Raw genomic sequence first — 21765 nt, 5'->3', positions numbered from 1 at the left:
ATGATCTCACTATATTCCAACAATTTCATTCCATATAATATCTTGCTGTATTTCCCTTTTGTTTCACTTTCAAATCTCTAACATTCAACATGGTTGTCATAATTTTCAAAGCTAATTCTCCAAACCCCGAGCAGCTAGTTGACTAGATTTGTCCCCATTCATATAATAGCCAGAATTTTCTCCAAAGAGACTTCTCAATGAATGTTAAGGAAATCTAGTCAGGGATACTGTGTGGTAAAAAAGGAGAAGTTGTATCCTGAACAGAATCAACTGACGAATAACTGACCAACCATGCAAATTAATGGTGCAGCAGGTTAAACACTGAGCTGCTGAACTTGCTAACTGAAAGGTTGGCGGTTCAAACCCAGGAAGTGAGGCGAGTTCCCACTGTTAGCCACACTAAAGTTAAAAAACATGCAAATGTGAGTAGATCAATAGGTGCCCCTTCAGCAGGAAAGTCACAGAGCTCCATGCAGTCATGCTGGCCACATGACCAAGGAGGTGTCTACGGACAACGCCGGCTCTTTGGCTTAAAAACGGAGATGAGCACCATCCCCTAGACTTAATGTCAAGGGAAGCCTTTACCTTTTTAATGCAAATTGAATACTTATAATATTTAAAATATTATAATATAATGCAAAAATATTAATATGATGTTATAATTATATATTTATACTACATGTAATATTACTAATAATATTACAATAGTACAATATAGTAATATTTAATACTGATATTGTACTATGCTAATAATATATTGCATATGTGTGTGTGTGTGTTTATATATATATAAATTTATATAAATATATAGACAGAGGGGAGCAGAAGACATTTCCATCTTGTCTTCTGCCTATATCATCAGTTGGGAGGCCCCTCCCCCTCTGGCACCAACTGCTACTCTGGCCAGAGTGAAGACAGAGGGGAGCAGAAGACAGTTCCATCTTGTAAGCCGCACTGAGTCCCCTTCGGGATGAGAGGGGCGGCATATAAATGCTGTAAATAAATAAATAAATATGCCTTATAAGTCGCTCTGAGTCCCCTTCAGAGTGAGAAGGGCAGCATATAAATGCTGTAAATAAATAAATATGCCTTATAGGTCGCTCTGAGTCCCCTTCAGGGTGAGAAGGGTGGCATATAAATGCTGTAAATAAATAAATATGCCTTATAGGTCGCTCTGAGACCTCCTTCAGAGTGAGAAGGGTGGCATATAAATGCTGTAAATAAATAAATATGCCTTATTGGTCGCTCTGAGTCCCCTTCAGAGTGAGAAGGGCGGCATATAAATGCTGTAAATAAATAAATATGCCTTATAAGTCGCTCTGAGTCCCCTTCAGAGTGAGAAGGGCGGCATATAAATGCTGTAAATAAATAAATATGCCTTATAGGTCGCTCTGAGTCCCCTTCAGAGTGAGAAGGGCGGCATATAAATGCTGTAAATAAATAAATATGCCTTATAAGTCGCTCTGAGTCCCCTTCAGAGTGAGAAGGGCGGCATATAAATGCTGTAAATAAATAAATATGCCTTATAGGTCGCTCTGAGTCCCCTTCAGAGTGAGAAGGGCGGCATATAAATGCTGTAAATAAATAAATATGCCTTATAGGTCGCTCTGAGTCCCCTTCAGAGTGAGAAGGGCGGCATATAAATGCTGTAAATAAATAAATATGCCTTATAGGTCGCTCTGAGTCCCCTTCAGAGTGAGAAGGGTGGCATATAAATGCTGTAAATAAATAAATATGCCTTATAGGTCGCTCTGAGTCCCCTTCAGAGTGAGAAAGGCGGCATATAAATGCTGTAAATAAATAAATATGCCTTATTGGTCGCTCTGAGTCCCCTTCAGAGTGAGAAGGGCGGCATATAAATGCTGTAAATAAATAAATATGCCTTATAAGTCGCTCTGAGTCCCCTTCAGAGTGAGAAGGGCGGCATATAAATGCTGTAAATAAATAAATATGCCTTATAGGTCGCTCTGAGTCCCCTTCAGAGTGAGAAGGGCGACATATAAATGCTGTAAATAAATAAATATGCCTTATAGGTCGCTCTGAGTCCCCTTCAGAGTGAGAAGGGCGGCATATAAATGCTGTAAATAAATAAATATGCCTTATAAGTCGCTCTGAGTCCCCTTCAGAGTGAGAAGGGCGGCATATAAATGCTGTAAATAAATAAATATGCCTTATAGGTCGCTCTGAGTCCCCTTCAGAGTGAGAAGGGCGGCATATAAATGCTGTAAATAAATAAATATGCCTTATAAGTCGCTCTGAGTCCCCTTCAGAGTGAGAAGGGTGGCATATAAATGCTGTAAATAAATAAATATGCCTTATAAGTCGCTCTGAGTCCCCTTCAGAGTGAGAAGGGTGGCATATAAATGCTGTAAATAAATAAATATGCCTTATAGGTCGCTCTGAGTCCCCTTCAGAGTGAGAAGGGTGGCATATAAATGCTGTAAATAAATAAATATGCCTTATAGGTCGCTCTGAGTCCCCTTCACAGTGAGAAGGGTGGCATATAAATGCTGTAAATAAATAAATAAATATGCCTTATAGGTCACTCTGAGTCCCCTTCAGAGTGAGAAGGGCGGCATATAAATGCTGTAAATAAATAAATATGCCTTATAAGTCGTTCTGAGTCCCCTTCAGAGTGAGAAGGGCGGCATATAAATGCTGTAAATAAATAAATATGCCTTATAAGTTGCTCTGAGTCCCCTTCAGGGTGAGAAGGGCGGCATATAAATGTCGTAAGTAAGTAAGTAAACAAAATAAGTGAGCTTTATACATTCGTGGAACGTCCAGGGTGGGAGAAAAAAAGTCTTGTCTGCTTGAGGCAAGTGTGTATGTTGCAATTGATCATCCTGATTAGCATGGAATTGCCTTGCTGCTTCAAGGCTTGGCTGCTTCCTGCCTTAACGAGGATTCCACAGCACTAAGCCATGGCAGTTAAAAGTGGTGTCAACATGCATTAACGCCAGTGTGCAAACGCACCCAAAATGTTTTGGATTTCGTTTCCCGGGAGCCCCAGGTTGCATACCTCAAGGCTGGGATGGAGGATGAATGAATGAATGCTTAAGGACTGGGGGAAATGACGTCCGGAACACATGGAGAACAGCCACTGTACTTGGAAAAGCTCAAAAATCATCGCCCGCCGCAGTCTCCATAGACGATGGGAAACTCCCGGCTGCCCCGAAGGGCTCCTTCCTGTAAATGCTTGGCGCGAGGCTCAACTAGGCCGCAATGGCTTGCTGCTCACGTCACGGGAGGGGAAAAGGTCACGTGACACCACCTCGTGCTCGCACACCCCACCCCCACCCCCACCTGTCCTGTCACAAGCACTCCCAGAATTCCCTGCGCGACCCCGTCTCTTGCTTTTCAAGGCGACGGCTCTTCCCTCACAACTCGAGTCCCTTTCCTCTTTCCCCCCAAATACTGACCTAGATAGAGCACGACAGGAATGAAGCCCCACCGGATGGTGAACTGGGCGCCTTTGAAGATGTTCTGTAGGCGCTGCTTGGCCTCCTTGCTCAGCTTCGGCATGGCGGCGGCGGCAGCAGCAGCGGAGGAGGAGGAGGAGGAGGAGGAGGAGGGAAAAGGCCGGGCCTCTCTCACACACGCACTACTGCGCATGTGCGAGGGGGCCTGTTCTGGGCGGGGCTACATGGAGCTGCTGAAGTGAAAGTGGGAAAGGGCCGGGGCGCGAGACTCTGGCACTACTGCGCACGCGCGAGGGCCTGTTCTGGGCGGGCTTCGCTCCTGAGGCGCGTTTCGTCGGTGAGGCTGGAGTTAGAGGAGGCCTGGGCAAACTTCGCCCCTCCGGGTGTTTTGGACTTCAACTCCCACAGCCCATTTTAAAGCAAAGGCTTTTGTCATATATTGAATTAGAAGTGTCAGGTGTTCAAGCTGAGTTCAGAAATGGAAGCTGCAAAAGAGATCACATTGCAAGCATATGTTAGAGAGCAACAAAGAATTTCAGAAGGAAATCAGCTTGTACTTTTAAAATTACAGCAAAGCCTTTGTGTAGAAAATGAAAAACCTTGAATTGCCCTTTAAGAAATGGGTATAGTACAATATTCAGTTATTCTGATGCATAACCTGCATTCGGGACAAGAGGCTACTGCCAGAAAAGAATGTGTAGGACCAGAATGGAGTCCAGTTAGCAAGGGAGTCATTTCATTTCTCCATCTATTTAAAGCAGGGGTCCTCAAACTACGGGCCAAGGGCCGGATACGGCCCTCCAAGGTCATTTACCCGGCCCTCGCTCAGGGTCAACCTAAGTCTGAAACTACTTGAAAGCACACAACAACAACAATCCTATCTCATCAGCCAAAAGCAGGCCCACACTTCCCATTGAAATACTAATAAGTTTATATTTGGTAAAATTGTTCCTCATTTTAATTACTGTATTTTTTTCAGTGTTTTTGCACTACAAATAAGATATGTGCAGTGTGCATAGGAATTCATTCATATTTTTTTTCAAATTATAATCCGGCCCTCCAACAGTTTGAGGGACTGTGATCTGGCCCTCTGTTTAAAAAGTTTGAGGACCCCTGATTTAAACTATACACTGAACAAATAATGCATACAGTTGGATTAGACATCAGAATTGGAGGAAAGAAAAACTGTTTAAGAGATGCAGGGGACACCATACTAATAAAAGAAAATAGCAGACTTTGAATGACTACAGAAAAATACAAAACCAGTCCTACAGGGGTATATGAACAAAATATAATACCAGAGATTATTTGTATAACTTTAAAGCAGATGATGAAGACACAGACATAGTCAAAAGCTTCATGCACAGTGGCTCAGTTGTTAATCAAAATGGAAACTGCAATCAAGAAATTAAGACTAGGAATTGGAGGTGCAGCTGTGAAGGAACTAGACAAGAGACTAAAGTGCAAAGATATATCACTGAATGCTAAAGTCAAGACTATGGTGTTATATTTCTGATTTCTATGTGTAGTTGTGAAAGCTAGACAATAAAGAAAACTGTTGGGAGGAAAGTCAACTCACTTGAAACACGATGTTGAAGCAAAGTTCTGTGGATACCATGGACAGTTTTTTAAAAACCTAAATATTTGGTTTCTAAAGCAAATCAAACCTGAAATCTCCCTAGAAGCCAGGATGACTAAACAGATATTTGGTTATATCATGAGAATATGTGATTCATTAGAAAACAGTGATGCCTGGCAAGGTAGGAGGGGGTAAACAGAACACATTACAGGTGGCTAGACACCGTCAAAGAGGCCATGGCCCTGAATTCACAAGACCTAAGCAGCTCTGTTGTTGATAAGAAGATGACTTAGAGGTCTCTTGTTCATTGGGTTACCATAAGCCAAAATCAACCTATTGCCAATTAGGAACAACAAACAATGCAATTTGAAAAGATAACTCATTACTAGGTTTCTTAACAGTATGTCCTTTCAGATACTACCTTTTAAAAGCTTGTGTGCCCCATTGTTCAAAACCAGCTTGAGGAAACGAGCTTGATGATCCACTTTCTCCTCTGCTCAGTGTCAATTGCATTTTATGTTTCTTCTGCCCACCTAGCAGTTCGAAAACACACAAATGTGAGTAGATCAATTGGTACCGCTTCTATGGGAAGATAATGGTGCTCCATGCCATCAAGCTGGCCAAATTACCTTAGAGGTGTCTACAGACAATGCTGGCTCTTTGGCTTAGAAATGGAGATGAGCACCACCTCCAGAGTTGGACACAACTAGACTTTATGTCAGGGGGAACTTTTACCGAAACATTCCTAAAGCAACTACCGAGGCTTCAAAAATGATATTTTCTTTTAAAGTCTATTGTATCACACAATGGTGAAACACTCAATTTTATTTAAATTTATAACCTTTGCTTCTTTTTTCTTCATGTAGCTTCTGTAATAGAAGATGCAGATTTAAACCATCATCATGTTGTACTCCAGGAAAAGGTATATAATGCATATCTTATTTTTAAATGAACCGGTTACTAAATATTTTCAGTCTGTGTCATTGTGGAGTTTCTGGCCAAAGATGAAAACTATGAACTGATTGCAGATACTTCTGTAGAGTGTTATGCACAAATCTGATGTTTTAAAGGATTTTCTGAGGCCAGAATTGCAGCACCTACTTCTGCAGTAGATCAGTTTTCTGTATTAGATTTACAGACTCTTGCTCTTCTAGCAGAATGAATTTTATTATAGTCTCCCATTCAAATTAAAAATGTTCAATATCTCCTCGATATTTGCTCAAAAATAGTTGTTATTTGGCAGGATTTTAGCAAAACTTCTACACCAGTTGCCAATCGGTCTCAACAGTGGAAATGTATAGTATTATATCTTGCTACATTCAGTAGGACACATTTCCAAATTAATATGCTTAGACACCCATCCTGACAAACTTAAGATGAGTACAGAAATGTTCAAACTGCTGCAATTGGGAACGAATTGGCCTTCACGGGTACTTTCAGTAGGTATTAAAACTTTTCTAAATATCTGAGAGGTTATAGGTCAATTGTTATTATAAAATTAAGGAGCTGAGTGAGAGATGCTAGAAGGGAAAAGGTCTAAAACAGGGCTTTCCAAACTGTGTGTCGTGACACATATGTGCAAGCCTGTAGCCGGGGGAGGGTGTTAGGGGTTCAAGCTGTTTTAATGTCATTCAGTGTCAGAGTACTCAGAGAAGGCAGAGCTCCTCTGAAAGAAAACCTATGTAGTTTCAGATTCAATGACTTGAATGACGTTAAGACAGCTCTAAAATAATGGGTCACAAAGCAAAACCGTGAATTTTTACAAAATGGTTTTGATGCCTGGGTTAAACAATGGCACAAATGTGTACAAATTTATGGTGACTGTTGAACGGTAGTTTTGTGTAGAAGATAGTTCAGACTATGATCTGTAGCAACTTCTGCCGTTATATGTTCATTTATAATGTTTTTATGACACAGGAGGCAAAACTTTTTGACCCACCTGCATACATTGAGAGCTAAACACTTTAAGATGGAGATATATTCTATATTACTAAAATATTTGTTAAAATCAAAGGTGTCTTACAATTTAGTATGTCTTATCATTGTGCTAGATACAATTCTATTTTTATTTACAGTTATGCAGTGTCCTCGGTATTGGCTAGACAGAGTTTGGGTCCGTGACCCTCCCCCCAAAGGATACCAAAATCCATGGAAGCTCAAGTCCCCTTATATATCTAACAGCATAGTAAAATGGTATCCCTTATGTTGTTGTTGTTCATTCGTTCAGTCGTCTCCGACTCTTCGTGACCCTTATATACAATGGTAAAATTAAGGTTTGCTTTTGATTTTTTAAAAATTATTTTTGGAAGTGAAATGTTTTCAAACCACGGAAAGTTGAAACCTAGATATGGTAGGGCAACTACCATTAATACACTGTACCAACCTTTTTTCAATGAGTCACTAGGGGGCAGACATGAACTCCAGCTTGATTTTCAAGGGAGTTCCAGAAGTTGCTGATTGAACAGTCAAAAATATTTTATTTATTCAAAGTATGCCTACTGTGTCTTCCTTGCCAAGACATTCCCAAATAATTGTTGAAATTATAAATTAAAGAGCAGTAAAATCATAGTATTACCAAAATGAACAAAAATATGAATGAAATTGGGATGGATTTCTTGGAACTGATTATTTTTTTAATCAATTAACAGTACTAAGGTGAAGGGGATGTTTTATTTTAATTGTTATGGCTTTTCTTGTTCTTTATCAGAAAATACCTCCTACAAAACTGACAGATGTTATGCCGTGAAGCATTCTTGAGCAAGCATTGCCTGGGTGTTTTCTGACATGTGTCATTTAGAAAAAAAATGGCTGATAATTGACATGAGCCTGTTTTCTGTTGTGGTGCAGTCATTGTTTCAAGGGTTCCTTGATACAGCAGTCTATATCCTTAAGCTCCTACTGCAAACACTTGTGGATAGCAGCATTACATTTCCCGCTTGTTCTTGAGCGTCTATGTTGTTTATAAACATTTTAAAAATCTAGCCTAAAATCATTAGGCCACCTGCTCATTCTTCCTGAATCTTCACAATTAAAAGAGTGCTTTAGTGGAGTGTTATTGCTAAATATGGCTGTATAGACTACAACATTGTCCGTGAGTAACTAGAACCCCAGTAACTAGACAGTAATGAGAGGGACCTCAGACTGATATATGTTAAGTCCTATCCCACATAGTCAATAGTGAGAACCATTGTGGAGCTGCAGTTGGCATTTGAATGGCCACATTCTTCCCATAGCTATTAAACATTGGGCCATCATTTTGTTATAGTATTGAAGTGATTTATGGGATATGGGAGAAGGGTTATAGCTAAGCATGATTATTTAGTCTCATGGAACATGATTTTCAACAGATTGCATAAGACACCCTCCCCTTTATCTTTTACTACTTAGTGAAGATAATTTCATTTTGACAGGCATTTCTATTCATTTTAATTTAGTTCTGATTATGGAGTATAACTGATTGCTGTGCTGTCTCTAGTTAAAATTAATTAAAATGTTTATTTTGTTTTTTGTATGTTAACTGCCCAGAGCAATCATTTATACTGTAGTATAGAGACAAGATAGGTTTTATCTAAAGAAATACAATTGGATTAAGGTGTTAACACAGTGGGTAATGTGATTTTGCAAGAGAAATTGCATTAAGTTGTTAATCATGTTAAGCACAGGCTTTGTAAGGAAAGAATTAGGAACAGTGTGTCTGTTATTTATTTGTTATATTTATATCCCATCCTCACGCTGTTGAGAGAATGCCTTTAAATAGATTATTATTCTCTTTCCCACCCTCCTCCCCATATTATTTCCACTCAACAACCTTGGGAGGTAAATTGGGCAGAAAAAGTAACAAGGTCAAACAGTAAGTTCCATGGTTCTGTGGAGATCTAAGACTGAATCAGAGAAGTCTCAGTTTTAACACTAATCACTTGCACTACAGTTTGTCTTTCTGTCACCCTCTTATCAACAAGGAAATAAAACCTCCTGTTGGATTGAAATCTGAGAACTGCTTTAATCATTCAAATTAACTTAACACATAGCTGAAGGCATCTTTGCACTTCACACACACACAGCTTTTTATGCAAATAATTTTTTATTTTGTTTTCAAAAAAGAGGGAAAACTCAAAGAAACTATTAAACAAAGAGGGAAATTATTTATTATTCATTTATTTACTATATTTATATCCCGCTCCAAAAGGGGACTCAGAGTGGCTTACAGACTATGTCAAAATTCAATGCCTCATTATTCATACAAATAATAAATATAACATTTCAAACTATACAACATTTAAAACATATATATACAATAAAACAGATTAAAAATAGTTTCCCAATCACCCTCCCCGACAGGCCAAGCATAAGCCTGCTAGTAAAAGTGGTCTTGTGTGCTATTACCATGAGGTAAGGCAATATAAAGTGCTAGTTAGAAGACTACAAAACTAGGGTACAGGTGCCACACTTTTAAAACACAAGGTCTTAAATTTGCAGGAGTGCTAAGGTAGAATGAGGGTTTGGTTGCAGGTCTCCTCATGGGTAAGACCAGGGCCGAGCAAGACAGCAAAGCTGAATAACAAATACTCAAGCCACAGGGTCTCTCCAGTAGAAGGGCCCAACAAAGCTCTCCCAGGCCTCTAGGTCAGTCCTTTTTATGTTCTCTCCTTGGAGGCTGCTGGGTCAGCTGGCTGGAATGCTGGTGTGGCTGTAGGTCTCCTCATGGGTAAGCCCAGGGCCATGCAAGACAGCAAAGCTGGATAGAAAATGCTCAGGTCCCAGGATCTCTCCTGCAGCAGGGTCCAACAAAGCTCAAAAAAGAAGGGAAAGGTGAGAAACATCACAGAATATAGCATGTAGGTTACAGAGCCATGTTAGTTAAATAGTTTTACACATGAGTCTATTGTATTGTCAAAGGCATAGAGGGGGAGGGAGTTTCTTTATACATTTTTTTTAGTATAGGAAGGAAGTGAAAGAAAGAAAATTTCCAACTATGACATCTTCTCTAACAAGAGTAACAGATTATCCTTCAAGATCCATGTTGATTTCTTTTATCTTCTAGTATTGTCCCTTCTTCTCTTCTCTTCCAACTCTGCTTAATATTCCTTCATTAATCCATTAACTAATTTCTACCCTTGATGACAGTCAACTATCTACATATCAAAGTTAATTTCTCTTGTTAGTAAATTAGTAATATACATATAAATATTTATTTTAATTATCATTCACGTAGGATCTACTCATAATAAATCTTCTTATATAAAAATATATATCTATATTATCACCCTTCTGGAAGTTATACATTTTTCTACTTTAACTCAGAAGTATTAACTCATCAATTTTTATGACTTTTTTGCTCATAGATATACAAGTTAATTTATGTATTATTTCGTAATATTTTTAGTTCACAAATTATATTGCAGTCATCTTCTTCAGGTTTTTTAATGAAATCCATAAAAGGTTTCCATTCTTCTAACAGTTTTTGTGTATTATTTTGTTGTAGAATTAAAGTAAATTTGTCCATTTCGGCAATTTCCTTTTTTTAAAATCCATTCATCTGGTGTTGGTGTTTTTGTTGCTTCCATAGTTTCAAATATTCAATTCTTGCTGCTGTAGTTATGTACAGGAAGATTATTTCCTTGTGTTTTAGCATATTCTTATCTAATAGTCCCAATAAAAAGGTTTCTGGTTTCAGTGTTACTTTGTTTGTTTTTTTAATTATGCTTTCAATATCAGTATGCACTTTTATCCAGAAGGCTTTAGCCCAGGCATGGGCAAACTCAAGCCCGTGGTCCAGATGTGGCTCTTTGGGGTCTCAAATTCTGCCCCCATCTGCCTCATCCCTCCTTTCAGCATGCGGAAGTGGCAGCCCACATTCCTAGGCTGAGAGGAGGACAAGGCAACCACGTGTCTCCTCCTCCTCCCCACCTGGGGACATGGTAGGCCGCAGTCTCCCCAGGTGGAGAAGAGTGCAGAGAGGAAGGCAGGCCACTGCTGGAGAGATCTCTGACAATGGCCTGTCCCCTCCTCCTCTTCTCCACCTGGGAAAGTGATGGGCCACCATCTCTCCAGGTGGAGAAGAATGCTGAGGGGAAGGCAGGCCACTGCCAGAGAGGTATTTGGCAATGGTTTGTCTTGTCCTTTCAGCCTGAGAACCCAGTGGGCGCTGCATCCCCAGGCTGGAAGGAGAACTGGGAGGAGGGCTGCAAAGGCCTCTTGGCTGCCACCTGCTTCACCCTTCGCCCCAGAATCAGGACGCGGCGAGAGAAGCATGGCCTGGGGAAGGAGGCAGGTAGCAGCCAAGGGTTCTTTGGAGCCTCCGTGGTCGCCACTGGCCTCACCCTTCTCCCTGCATCAGGCGAGGCCCCATCCTGATGCTGAGAAGCACAGCCTGGGGGAGGAGGCAGGTGATGGCCAAGAGGGCTTTGGAGTGCTATCTTGCTGCTACTTGTGTTGCCCTCCTCCCGGGACAAGGACGGGGTGAGTGGCACTATCCTTATTCCGGGACGACTGCCTCAGGAAGATATGTGGTGGTTGAGAGCCCTCCAAAGCACTCTCAGCTCCCATGTGTCTCACCCTCCTCCCAACATAAGGTTGAAGCGAGCAGCTCCATCCTTAGGCTTGGAGGACAGCCTGAGGATGACCCGCCCCTGCCACTCGTGCCCACACCAGCCCCACATCTTCCTGGGCATGCCTCACCCTCCCTCCTGGCCTAGCCCTGCCCTTCTGGAATCCCGGGGGCCGTACTTTGACATGGTTTTGAGCCTTCTCTGCCAAAGAATGCTGGTGCCTCACCAAACTACAAATCCCAAGATGGCATAGCTTTGAGCTCTGGCCATTTAACTAGAGATGACATCCGAGCTCCAGGTGCAGCTTCTCCTTTGGCTTTGGCTCAGCACTAAGATTACTATATGAGGCAAATTGGAGTACACACCAATTTTAGCAAAGTAATTTAGCCAAAACAAGTGAGCACTAGATTTGAGTAAGTATGGTAAATGATGTGCAGTTATCTCAGTGAGTTAAATAACGTGATGTACAATTTCTATAACAAGCTTATCTAGTCTGTTGATTGGAAAACGGTGTTTACTAGGTGAAATAGCAATTTTAATACATTTTGTATCTTATAGGTCCATCAAACAGGATGAAAGCTTTGAAATGCATTGGTCAAGATCCAGATCCATGTAAACTTCAGATCTCAGTCTTCTTAGATTTTAGCACTCTTAAGATTCATCCATCCAGCTATCATATGCAGTCATTGACTAGGAACAAATCCAGTGGACTTGGTTAAGGATGTAGACTGTTTTCCTATAAATGATTAATTGATATTCTACATATCTGAATAAACTGACAGAATTTTGCCATCTTTGTTCAGACTCACAGTGATACAGAAATCTGGCAAGATGACTATTATGCCTTCTGTACTTCCAAATACATAAACGCTTTCACAGCTCGCTTCTAGCCAGTGAGGCAACATCCCATTTGTTCAAGTGATCTCTTTGTTTAACCTTGATGAAAGAGCTTTTCTAGTAATTAAATTTATACAACTGTAGTGAGCCCAGTTCCAACAGTCTTGTGCATAAATGGAAAGCATCGGTACTTCTGGGAAGGAAGGTTGTATGCATAGGAACAAAGATTAACAACTTAACTTTAGCTACATATTTGTACCCTTCTTAGTTCAGACCTGGAAAAGTCTTGCTTTGTTCATGAGCTGTTTTTCAGGGGTTGAAAGGGAGACTCGAAAACCCCTGTCCTATGCATGGAACACAACTTAAATCTTTGAATTTTAGCAGTGCACTGAAGGTGCATTGTGCAAATTAAGCATTTAGTAGAGATGTAGATTAATCATTCCAAGAATCTCAAATTCTTACCTCAAAGAACAAAAGTTTCAAAATGAAACCAAAAGTTGATGAAATTCAAGACCACTAAAAAGGGACAAAAAAAAGTTACTTTGGGTCAGTGAGCAGTGTTGGTCAGTGATGGCAACAGCAACAACTCTGAAGCAGCTCTGCAGGCTGTCAAGCTGCTGAGGACTAAAAAGGAAAGCATGTCATCGGAGTTGGCCTAAGCAAGGGTGGAAATAGTAGAGTAAACCACTTAAACCAGTGCCGATTTGAATTTGCAATGTATTACAGGTATTACATGCATGCATAGACTTCTTCCAAATAAGAGTGCTTATGCATGTAGGAAATTTTCCAATCCAGAAGCATACATTAGAGAACTAGCTGTCCTGACCTACTTTCAGAACAATGTAGTCCAGAAATAAGATAGTGCCAGTTGTTGCTATTTTGATATTTGTTCTTTGTCATTTAATATTTGCCTTTCGTGGTCTTGTTTTGTGTGTATGTATTTCTACAATGTTGTATCCTGCCTCAAGCTATGAAGAGGCAGATAGCAAATAAAATTTATTGTTGTTACTACTGCTATTGGTGACTCCTGATGAGTGTCCATCTTCCTTAGATTCACCCCACCTAAGTTTTCAATATGATAACCAGAAATCACAATTGCGTTAAACATCTCCTTTTGCCACTTTCAATAGACCTACCACATGCCTTTTTACTTTTTCTCTTTCTTCACCTTACCAGTCTGTTTAGATTCTGCTTCATTTTCTCTGGTGGTACCTGCTACTGAGGAGCCCAGCTCTCATTTTCACTGGATGCCATAAATATTTTAATAGCAACTCTGCTCCTGACTCGGAGACTTGTTGCTCATTTGGCATTTGAATTTTAATATTAGCCACATTATGCTGCTCACATTCCATGACCCGCTGGCTCACAGCCTTGGAAAAGCTCAATGAAATTAAATTATCTTTCGCTCACTGCTTCCTGTTCTCTGAAGGAAAGCGGTATTGTCTTTTAACTCCATCCACTTCATTCTTTCTTCTCTTTTTGCTCATTAAATCAATAGCTGTGACTAACCTAACGGTTCTATTGAGCCTTGTCTCAAGTGTTGTAATTAATTTAAATTATAATTAGGGCAAAGACAGAAAAGGGGAGGCAGAATAACTCAACTAGTTGGCAAAGCAGGATTTAAGAACTGAGGGGAGAGAGTGTTAAGGTGGCAACGGCTGTAATAGGAGTTCTGATGATTCCTGCCTTGATCAGGTTGGTGGGATGTTACCAGTGTATAGTGGATTAAGTTTATCAGAGAATTTATTTCCACTTACCACCAATCTCAGACTTTCTCATCCAACGTTGAGGATAAACAATGAGGCATCCAAATTGTCCACCTCATGATTTGTTTTTGGAGAATTAGTAGTAATTTCAGCTGCTTGGAAGCCTTCAACTGATTTTTTATCTCTTGAAATGGCAAATATTTCAGATATTTTCAGAATAAGAATATCTGACTATACAAAGTTGGGCTACGGATTTTTTTCCTTATACTGGGTAAGGCTGGCTTTTATTTTATTTTCTGTGCATATATGCCTTGTAGCTACATTTCTGTTACTGACAGATTGTTCTTGTTTCCAGGAAGAAACCATACGTGGAAGAAATATCTAAACATAAAGAGATGTTTGTTTTGGAAAGGTAGAATACTGCTTTTTTTAAAAGCATACTATTCTCATGTATTCATCAGCTCAGCTCACATAGCAGTTTATCCTAACCTTGCTTTCTTAAGTCATGTTAGATTTATTTTAGGTCCCAAGCAGATATTATCAGGCGGCATAAGATGCATTATATTTGACTCAAGCCAGTCATGGCTGCAAATGAAAAGTTGGGTGAATTAAAAGGGCGCAGTCTGTGACATGCAAAAGTGCATTGTAAAACTTGATCTGACATCTTTAAAAGGTATTGCAAGTGTAAATGTTTCCTGCAAAAAGAAAGCTAGTACTTTCTGTGCTTCTCATGAGACTACCTGTAGAACAGTTAAGTTGCTCCCACAGAGTCATTTGATACTCCATAAAATTGTGCTCCTGGGGAAACCTTACAAGCAGATTTGCATGATTCTTCCGCCTCTTTAACACAGACAATGACTGCACAGCATAACTCAGTTTGATTTTGACAGGTTTCCAATGGCATTAAAATGTTATGCTTTGTCATTCCATGCAGTTTTCTTTATAACAAGGTATCAATTAAAATCTGTTCACGTGGAATGCACACGTTTCAAAAATGTTAAGAATAAAGGCATCAGGCAAAACTTAGAAAGAAATGGGTCAAATGCTCATGTTTACCCATTTCATATCTCTTTGTGCAGTACTGGACAAAAGGGCGTTCTATGCTCAAAATGTTCTTGAATTGTGCACTAATGGCAGATTTATCAGTATTACTAGAACAAATTTTAGTAATCTATGTAGTAAGCTACTGAACATTTAGACCTAAACCTGTGAGATTTAGCATTATATAGTATCTAATACCCATTAATACCTTAGGCAGCTCTAAATATCAGATTCTATAACCAGGTCGAAATCTCTGTATTTGAAACATTAGAAGATCTTGTTTTAATTTTAATTTCCTTCTGCCTTGCTTTTATCCTCACCTGGCATGTTCATTCTAATCCTAGCTTTGACTCAGAAACGGGATTACCACAAAGGAACATGTGTGTGCTCAAGAAGCTGAAATCTGTAGATCAGCCTGGGAATGTAATATTTGATTGAAGACCCACATCAGGTGCAGTGCCTTGTGAGTCCAGAGCAATGCTATTTCAGTTTAACACAAAATGCTTTTGGAGGCTATGGTCCCCAATCCTCTGCAAAATCCAAGAACACATAAAATTAATATAATGGCTATCCATCCAGTTTTTTATGTAGAGGTTTCTGGGGGGAGTAGTTCAATCTGTAGAAACTCTTAAAGAAAAAGAAGACTTCTGAACATTTTATCTTACCCATTCCTGACAAACAATTATAAATGCAAGCCTCTCCCTACGCCATCCCCAGATTCCAGTGCAGAATCTCCTCTACCTTCATTTGAAACAGCATATCCCATTGAACCACCTAGAAATATACCTATGTTTCCATTCTGCTTTGTTCGTGTTCCTCCTGAGAACTGTCCAATGAACAAAAAAATTGGGAGCTGCGTTATATAAATCAGACCACTGGTCCTTTTATTAGTGTCAAAACTGATTAACAGGAGCTTTCTGGGATTTCAGAATGATACTTTCATATCCCTGCCCAGAGATTCCTTGTAAAGTTTTAGTAATGAACTAAAATGCATGGATAAAGTTTGCTAGACATTCTGAATGAGATATTCATCTTTTGTTCTCTTCTTTCTTCCTTTCTCCCCAAGTTTATAGCACGCATTACAACAAATAGCCCAAGAATAACCCAATCTGTCTGGAAGACACTGTGAAATTCTAATACTTCTAATAAGCCAAGAAGACAGAACTGTAGGGAAATGGGAACTTGACCTGTACCACAGAATAACAAAATAATGATTTAATGAAGGTAACACCTACAAAACCTTATTTATTTCTTCGCTGTATATGCAGTTATGGATAAGTACAAGATTCATACACATTTCATCAGTATAAACTAGCTCTTTGCATTGAATCAATTTATCTCAATTCTTTAAGAAGTTGAACAGTGTTATAACTAACTTTGGTCTGAGATATTGTCTATGAAAGGTAGTATGATTAAATTTGCACTATTGTTAAAACGTGTAATTTTTCCTATATAGCAGAAAGAGCACTACAGAAATCTGACTTGATGCTAACAGTTTTTGTTTTCTTTGTAATCATGATGCTTGATACTAAAGGCTAAATAGATATTACAGAACATGTCATATAAAATAATCTGGATTATTAAATAGGTGGCCTAAAAGAATATTTAAGAGGGTAGCTCTGCTTAGAAATAAGGAAGCCCCCAGCCCACTGGCTCCTTCCACCATGGCCAGCAAATTACATTTGAAACCCTAGTTCCACTGAGACAATATGAGACTATTGTGTATGAGACTCTAAAAAGTTTTCCAGTGGTTTCAGTCAGCAGAATTTTCAAAACTTCTAGGTATATGTGTGTCAGAGAGAAAACATGTTTTCAGAGGTGTGTGAATATGTAAATATATAGTTAAATTGATGATTGTGTATTATGCACACTATAGATCTGTGATTCTTAACCTGAGAACAAAGATCCAGTCCACGAACCTTCTTCCTCTTTTTAATTTTATTTCCGTTCCTTTCTGCAGGGCTGACCAGCCCCACCCCTTTTGGTACTCATGCTGGAGAGTGGGCCCTGGTCAAAAAAAGATTGGTAACCACTGCTATATATGGAGAAATCATGACATTTTGGAGGAAAAGGCAATTATTGCTCTCATGTGGCTCCTAGAAGGCTACCAAATGTAAAAAGCTTTAGCATTCAGGAGGAACATAACCCTGGCCCTCATTGCAAAAGACCATGCAGATCCAGAATAGGTTTCCACAGTCATTTATGGACCTAGTATCAAGAATCTTCCTTTGGAAGACAACCATACTCGGCCATGAGTGATTGCCTCTGTTGGTGAAACACTTAACATGATCCATTCAGATCCCTTGTTTAAGGAATGTGAACTCAAGATAAACAATTAGTTTATTAAACTACACAAAACAAGCATTTGTTGCCCAAACAGAAAGTATTCATAAACATACACTACAAAAATGAAATTGGTACAGTTAAAGGTTCACATTGGTTAAGAAAAGTGTATCAAATGATGTTTAGTTTTCAATGTAATAAGTGAGTTATTAAAAATATACAAATAGGCAATTTTATGTTGTTTTCTGTATTTAGGAGCAGAGCTATGCAAAATATTGTCATTATCAGTTCTCAGAACTCTGTCCACTGAAAGGCCAAAATAATAAAAATAAAATGGTGCCCATTCTCAAAGTTACATTCATAGATCTTTTTTGTTTCAAATGAGATGGTTATTGCAATAAACAATTGTCAAAATATTTTAATATGCAGTCGTGGTCTTCAAATATTTTCATTACTATTAGTTTCTGTTGTAAAAAAAAATCCAACCCCCTAAACCATTTATTATCACAGCAAACCATAATAAAAACATCCCAACTATATTATTTCACTACAGAACAAAATTCACAGACCATCTAACTGGTAAATTCCACTGACTCTGGCTTGACAACTCAGTAAGGAATTACTGAATAAATCATCTTCTGTTGTTAAAATAAATGCAAAGGGGGATAACCAGAATGGTGTTGTTTACATTTCTGAACAGAAAACATTCACAGTGATGCAGGAACAACCCATTCTTAAACATTTTACGGGCTCAGCTAGATAACTTCAAATCTTTTTAAAGCCAAGATACAATTTGCTCAAACTTTATGGATGTTGAAATTCATAAACACTAACACTCAAGCATAATTAGATACCAAAATTGGAATTCACACCACATTCTAGAAAGCTGATGTCATACTTTTTTGAATGCTGCAAAGGTTTCACATGTGCGTGAGCAGCACGGTTATTCCAGAACAAAAACTGTCACCTCCACTAACTAGTGACTCTGTAAGCACATTTGTTCCATGAGTAGCAGTGCACAAGTTTGACCACTGCTTTCAACAAAGTGCTAATTTTTCAGGAATTCAGCAGGCATTCAGCAAGTAGAGAGAAGGAATTCTCCAACAGTTTTAAAAGTTGGATATATGCAGAATGCACAAAATCAAATCAGTATCCCAGACAGGTAGAACTAACCAGATAACACTTTCATACTGTATGCAGAGTTGAATTAGCAAGTGTATGTCACCTTGAGGCTATTCGGCGTTATGAAGGAAGTGTCTTTGAACAAAATGTACTGGAATTTTCTTTGATTTCACACACACCGTAAAAGTTGTTCACAATTTCGTTTCAATTAGGTATACATACAACTGTCTAACTCTACAGAAAGCTCCCGTTCGTATCAAAGGTTATTTCAGTTAACAAGCCTGATTTGCAAACCTACATATGCCAACATTACGGTATTCTAACATTCATTTCAGCATATGAAGAAATTCTAGAACAAGATTACTTGAATGTGCAAAAAGGAGCAGTTCGGTTTTATTAAATCAAAAATACTATTGTCCAAAATCTACAGCAGTGTAAACATTTTAAAAGCCATCTTTTTGAATCTTACAGCGTTTTAAATAGTTAACTATAGGAAAACATAAAACTTTCACTTGTAATGGCTTATATTCCTGTGTAAGTCATTTGCTTTTACCTATACTAATTAAAATTGTATTACAATGCCAAAATGTATAATATGTAGAAAACAGTAAATGTTCTAACTTGTTAAACATCATATTAATACTGTTATTGTAGTATGCATATCAGTGATTTCAGAAAATTAAAGCAACATTTGAAATTTAGGCCCCATCCATTTTAAAATTCAGATTGTGTAGAAAACAAGAGATTTTCCAGCAATCTCTTAGTAAAGAAATCTGTTTAGAAAACTTGAATTTCTGTAAATTCAGTGCAGCTTTTTTTTTTTACTTTCAAGGCATAGATTATAACTAGATGGTGTGAGAGATTTTTTTTTAACTTGACATACCAAGCCATATATTCACAATATCAGGTGCCCGTGACTTTAAGCAAAAAAGCCAACAAAAATGGGGGGTAGGGACCTATACACACTTATGTACCTTTTAAGCATTACTTTAGAAGAACCCAGAATATGAGTCTTGTGTTGGAATGTATTTTAACGGAAAAGTAGCAATACAAGTAGCGAGCAGTAAGGTAGGGATGAGGGTAAATCAACCACCATAACATAGCGGAACTGGTTCGGAACTGATCTAAGTCAGTGTAGATGAGCCCTATGTCTTGGATGAAAGATTCCATAAACAAGAATACTTTTATGCTCATCGTGGGTAAGGTGGTTGACTTTCCCCTCAAATCCACCTCACATGCTCCTGGAGTCCTGGAGTGTCTAAAAACCTCTAAGGCAACATACAAACAATGAGTGAAATGATATTTACCTCCATGAACAAAAACACTTTCTGTCCTAATACTGTGATCTAGATTTAAGCCTATAAAACTGAAACTGGTGAAGCCTCCAATGCTACTTAAGAGACTACTGCATGAAAACAGATTGGTATGTAACTTTCAAACTTCCACATTTTATAAATTTTCTATTTTTTCTGCTGTGACTCACCTAATTGTAAGACATTACATTTTAATTTGATACAGCTTACCAGAAAGGAGTAAAAAGGAAAAAAATAGTTTTTGTACTGTTATGCCACACTTGCTAAAACCTTCAAGATATATTATCCTGTTCTAAATTAGCAACACAGTAGGAAGTGGAAGCCAATGTTATTCCTTGATAACTTAAAGACTCTGAGGTAGACAAAGTTTGTTTCTCACTATCTTAAGCTCACCAGTAATATAAAATCTGAACTGCAGAAATACCCAATGTTTAAATTTTACTTGCAATGGAGGAATTATAATCATCTCCTTGTCTTCATGTTTGTGCACTAACTTTCAGGTTTACATATGGAACCTATAACAGACCACAATCTTTGAATTTCACACTCAGTCAACATTACTACCCAAACATTACATTTTCATGTATTTAATTCATAAGGAGAAAGGGGACTGCACACACTCAACATTGTGCATGTGTGTTCCAAATGTTAGCAAATGGTGTGCTTAAGGTAACTGAACCTTATTTGTTCCCCAGCAAAATAATCAGATACAAGCACTATATTCTAAAATTGTTTCTTCCGGGTGATTTCATGAACATAAAAGCACGGGTATTTATTTTTCATGCAGGTGCAAAAAATGGAGATTTGACCCTGAACACAGTGACTTCTTCAACTTCAAATTGAATTATGGGCATGAGTGCACACAGCTGGATTGTTTCCCCCGGCACAAGCTGCCACTTTCAGCAAAAGTTTAAACTGTTCTCATGAAATGTATACAGCAGTGCTTAGTTTACTCCCTGCTGCAGAAAAGAAGACAGTTACAGCTTTGTATACAGACCATGTACATAAAATCTGGGTTACCGCAATTCATAAATCACATCAGATAGTAAACGCCTTTTACAAACTGGTAGAGGTCCGCAATGTAATAATCTTAATTGTATCACCATCAGGAATTTTCATGAAGTAAAGAATCTCAGAAGCTATAACCTAATTACTGCAGAACACTTACAGGATTATTCCCCTTCCCCTGTTTAAAACACTGCAAGTTTTAAAACTGGAAACTTAAAACCCTACTTTCAAATAAGTATAATCTTCAAAACGACAACTTAATTGTTAGAAAGGGGGAGGAGCTGGCCTCATACTGTATAGTACTAGAATCACCCAAGAACTCATTTATGCCGACCAATTAGTCAAGGACTTGCTAGTCTGTTGACAGTGTAATGCTGATAGTAGGTAGTCGCTGTTGAATTGACTGTTTACTTGGAACGATAAGTTCTGTTTTTTCAGCTCCAAAAATAAAATTTTCCTCTTGCAGACTACACACTGAAAACCTGTTTGCCTCTGTACTGCTGTGATTATTTGGGACCACACCACCACTGACCTGCTCAAAGGATTTACTAAAGAGCGTGGTGCTCGTTCTAGCCAAACTATGACTGCCAGGCTTAGGTAAGGATTGGCTACTAGTCAGAGTCAGTCTCTTTAGAGACAAGAGCTCTAGATTTTCACTCATAGCTCTCTGGCTTTGTTTACGAGACAAGTGTTCTTTATAGGATTCACCAATAGCTTCTTTTTCTTTTGCTCCAACTTTGCTTCCTCCAGACTTCCGCTGACTCTTGCTCAGCAGAGCCTTGTTACTGTTGGTGCTGCTGTTTGATAAAGCAGAGTGACTTGTAGTAGAAGTAGCCCTAGAGTAGAAACCTTCATCAACTTCTGTGACGTCAATTATTTCTTCTTCTGGAATTCCTAGTTCACTGC

General features: G+C 38.7%; 2 protein-coding genes, 1 long non-coding RNA gene and 1 other non-coding gene across 7 annotated transcripts in view; 2 read left to right on the top strand and 2 right to left on the bottom strand.

The window, feature by feature from the left end:
- The window catches only part of TOMM7 (translocase of outer mitochondrial membrane 7), a 9847-nt gene extending 6261 nt beyond the window's left edge, over positions 1-3586 (bottom strand). The window contains exon 1 of the mRNA XM_060782102.2: positions 3423-3586. Coding sequence (XP_060638085.2) covers positions 3423-3525 — 103 coding nt within the window. The 5' untranslated portion in view covers positions 3526-3586. The remainder of the gene's footprint in view (positions 1-3422) is intronic.
- LOC132778775 (uncharacterized) lies at positions 3557-17838 on the top strand. Of its 3 annotated transcripts, none has more exons than XR_010910198.1 (5): positions 3557-3759; positions 5868-5923; positions 14448-14504; positions 15478-15596; positions 16200-17838. It is a non-coding gene; the product is annotated as an uncharacterized lncRNA (long non-coding RNA). The 3 variants fall into 3 exon arrangements; XR_010910199.1 differs by lacking the exon at positions 3557-3759 and having other exon boundaries at positions 4431-5923; positions 16200-16357; positions 17094-17838; XR_010910197.1 differs by lacking the exon at positions 3557-3759 and having other exon boundaries at positions 4431-5923.
- Positions 5997-6086, top strand: LOC132779875 (small nucleolar RNA SNORD93). Its single transcript, XR_009631864.1, has one exon. It is a non-coding gene; the product is annotated as a small nucleolar RNA SNORD93 (small nucleolar RNA).
- Positions 17456-21765, bottom strand: part of HYCC1 (hyccin PI4KA lipid kinase complex subunit 1) — a 48931-nt gene continuing 44621 nt past the window's right edge. The window contains exon 11 of one of the 2 annotated variants that reach the window (XM_060782100.2): positions 17456-21765. In XM_060782100.2, the coding sequence (XP_060638083.2) occupies positions 21212-21765 (554 nt within the window). In that variant the 3' untranslated portion in view covers positions 17456-21211. The other variant, XM_060782101.2, reaches the window with a different exon arrangement.

Source organism: Anolis sagrei, chromosome 6 (assembly GCF_037176765.1).
Source record: "Anolis sagrei isolate rAnoSag1 chromosome 6, rAnoSag1.mat, whole genome shotgun sequence".
NCBI classification, from domain to species: Eukaryota; Metazoa; Chordata; class Lepidosauria; order Squamata; family Dactyloidae; genus Anolis; species Anolis sagrei.
The sequence above is the reverse complement of the archived record's forward strand: the minus strand, read 5'-3'. Positions and strand labels throughout refer to the sequence as shown.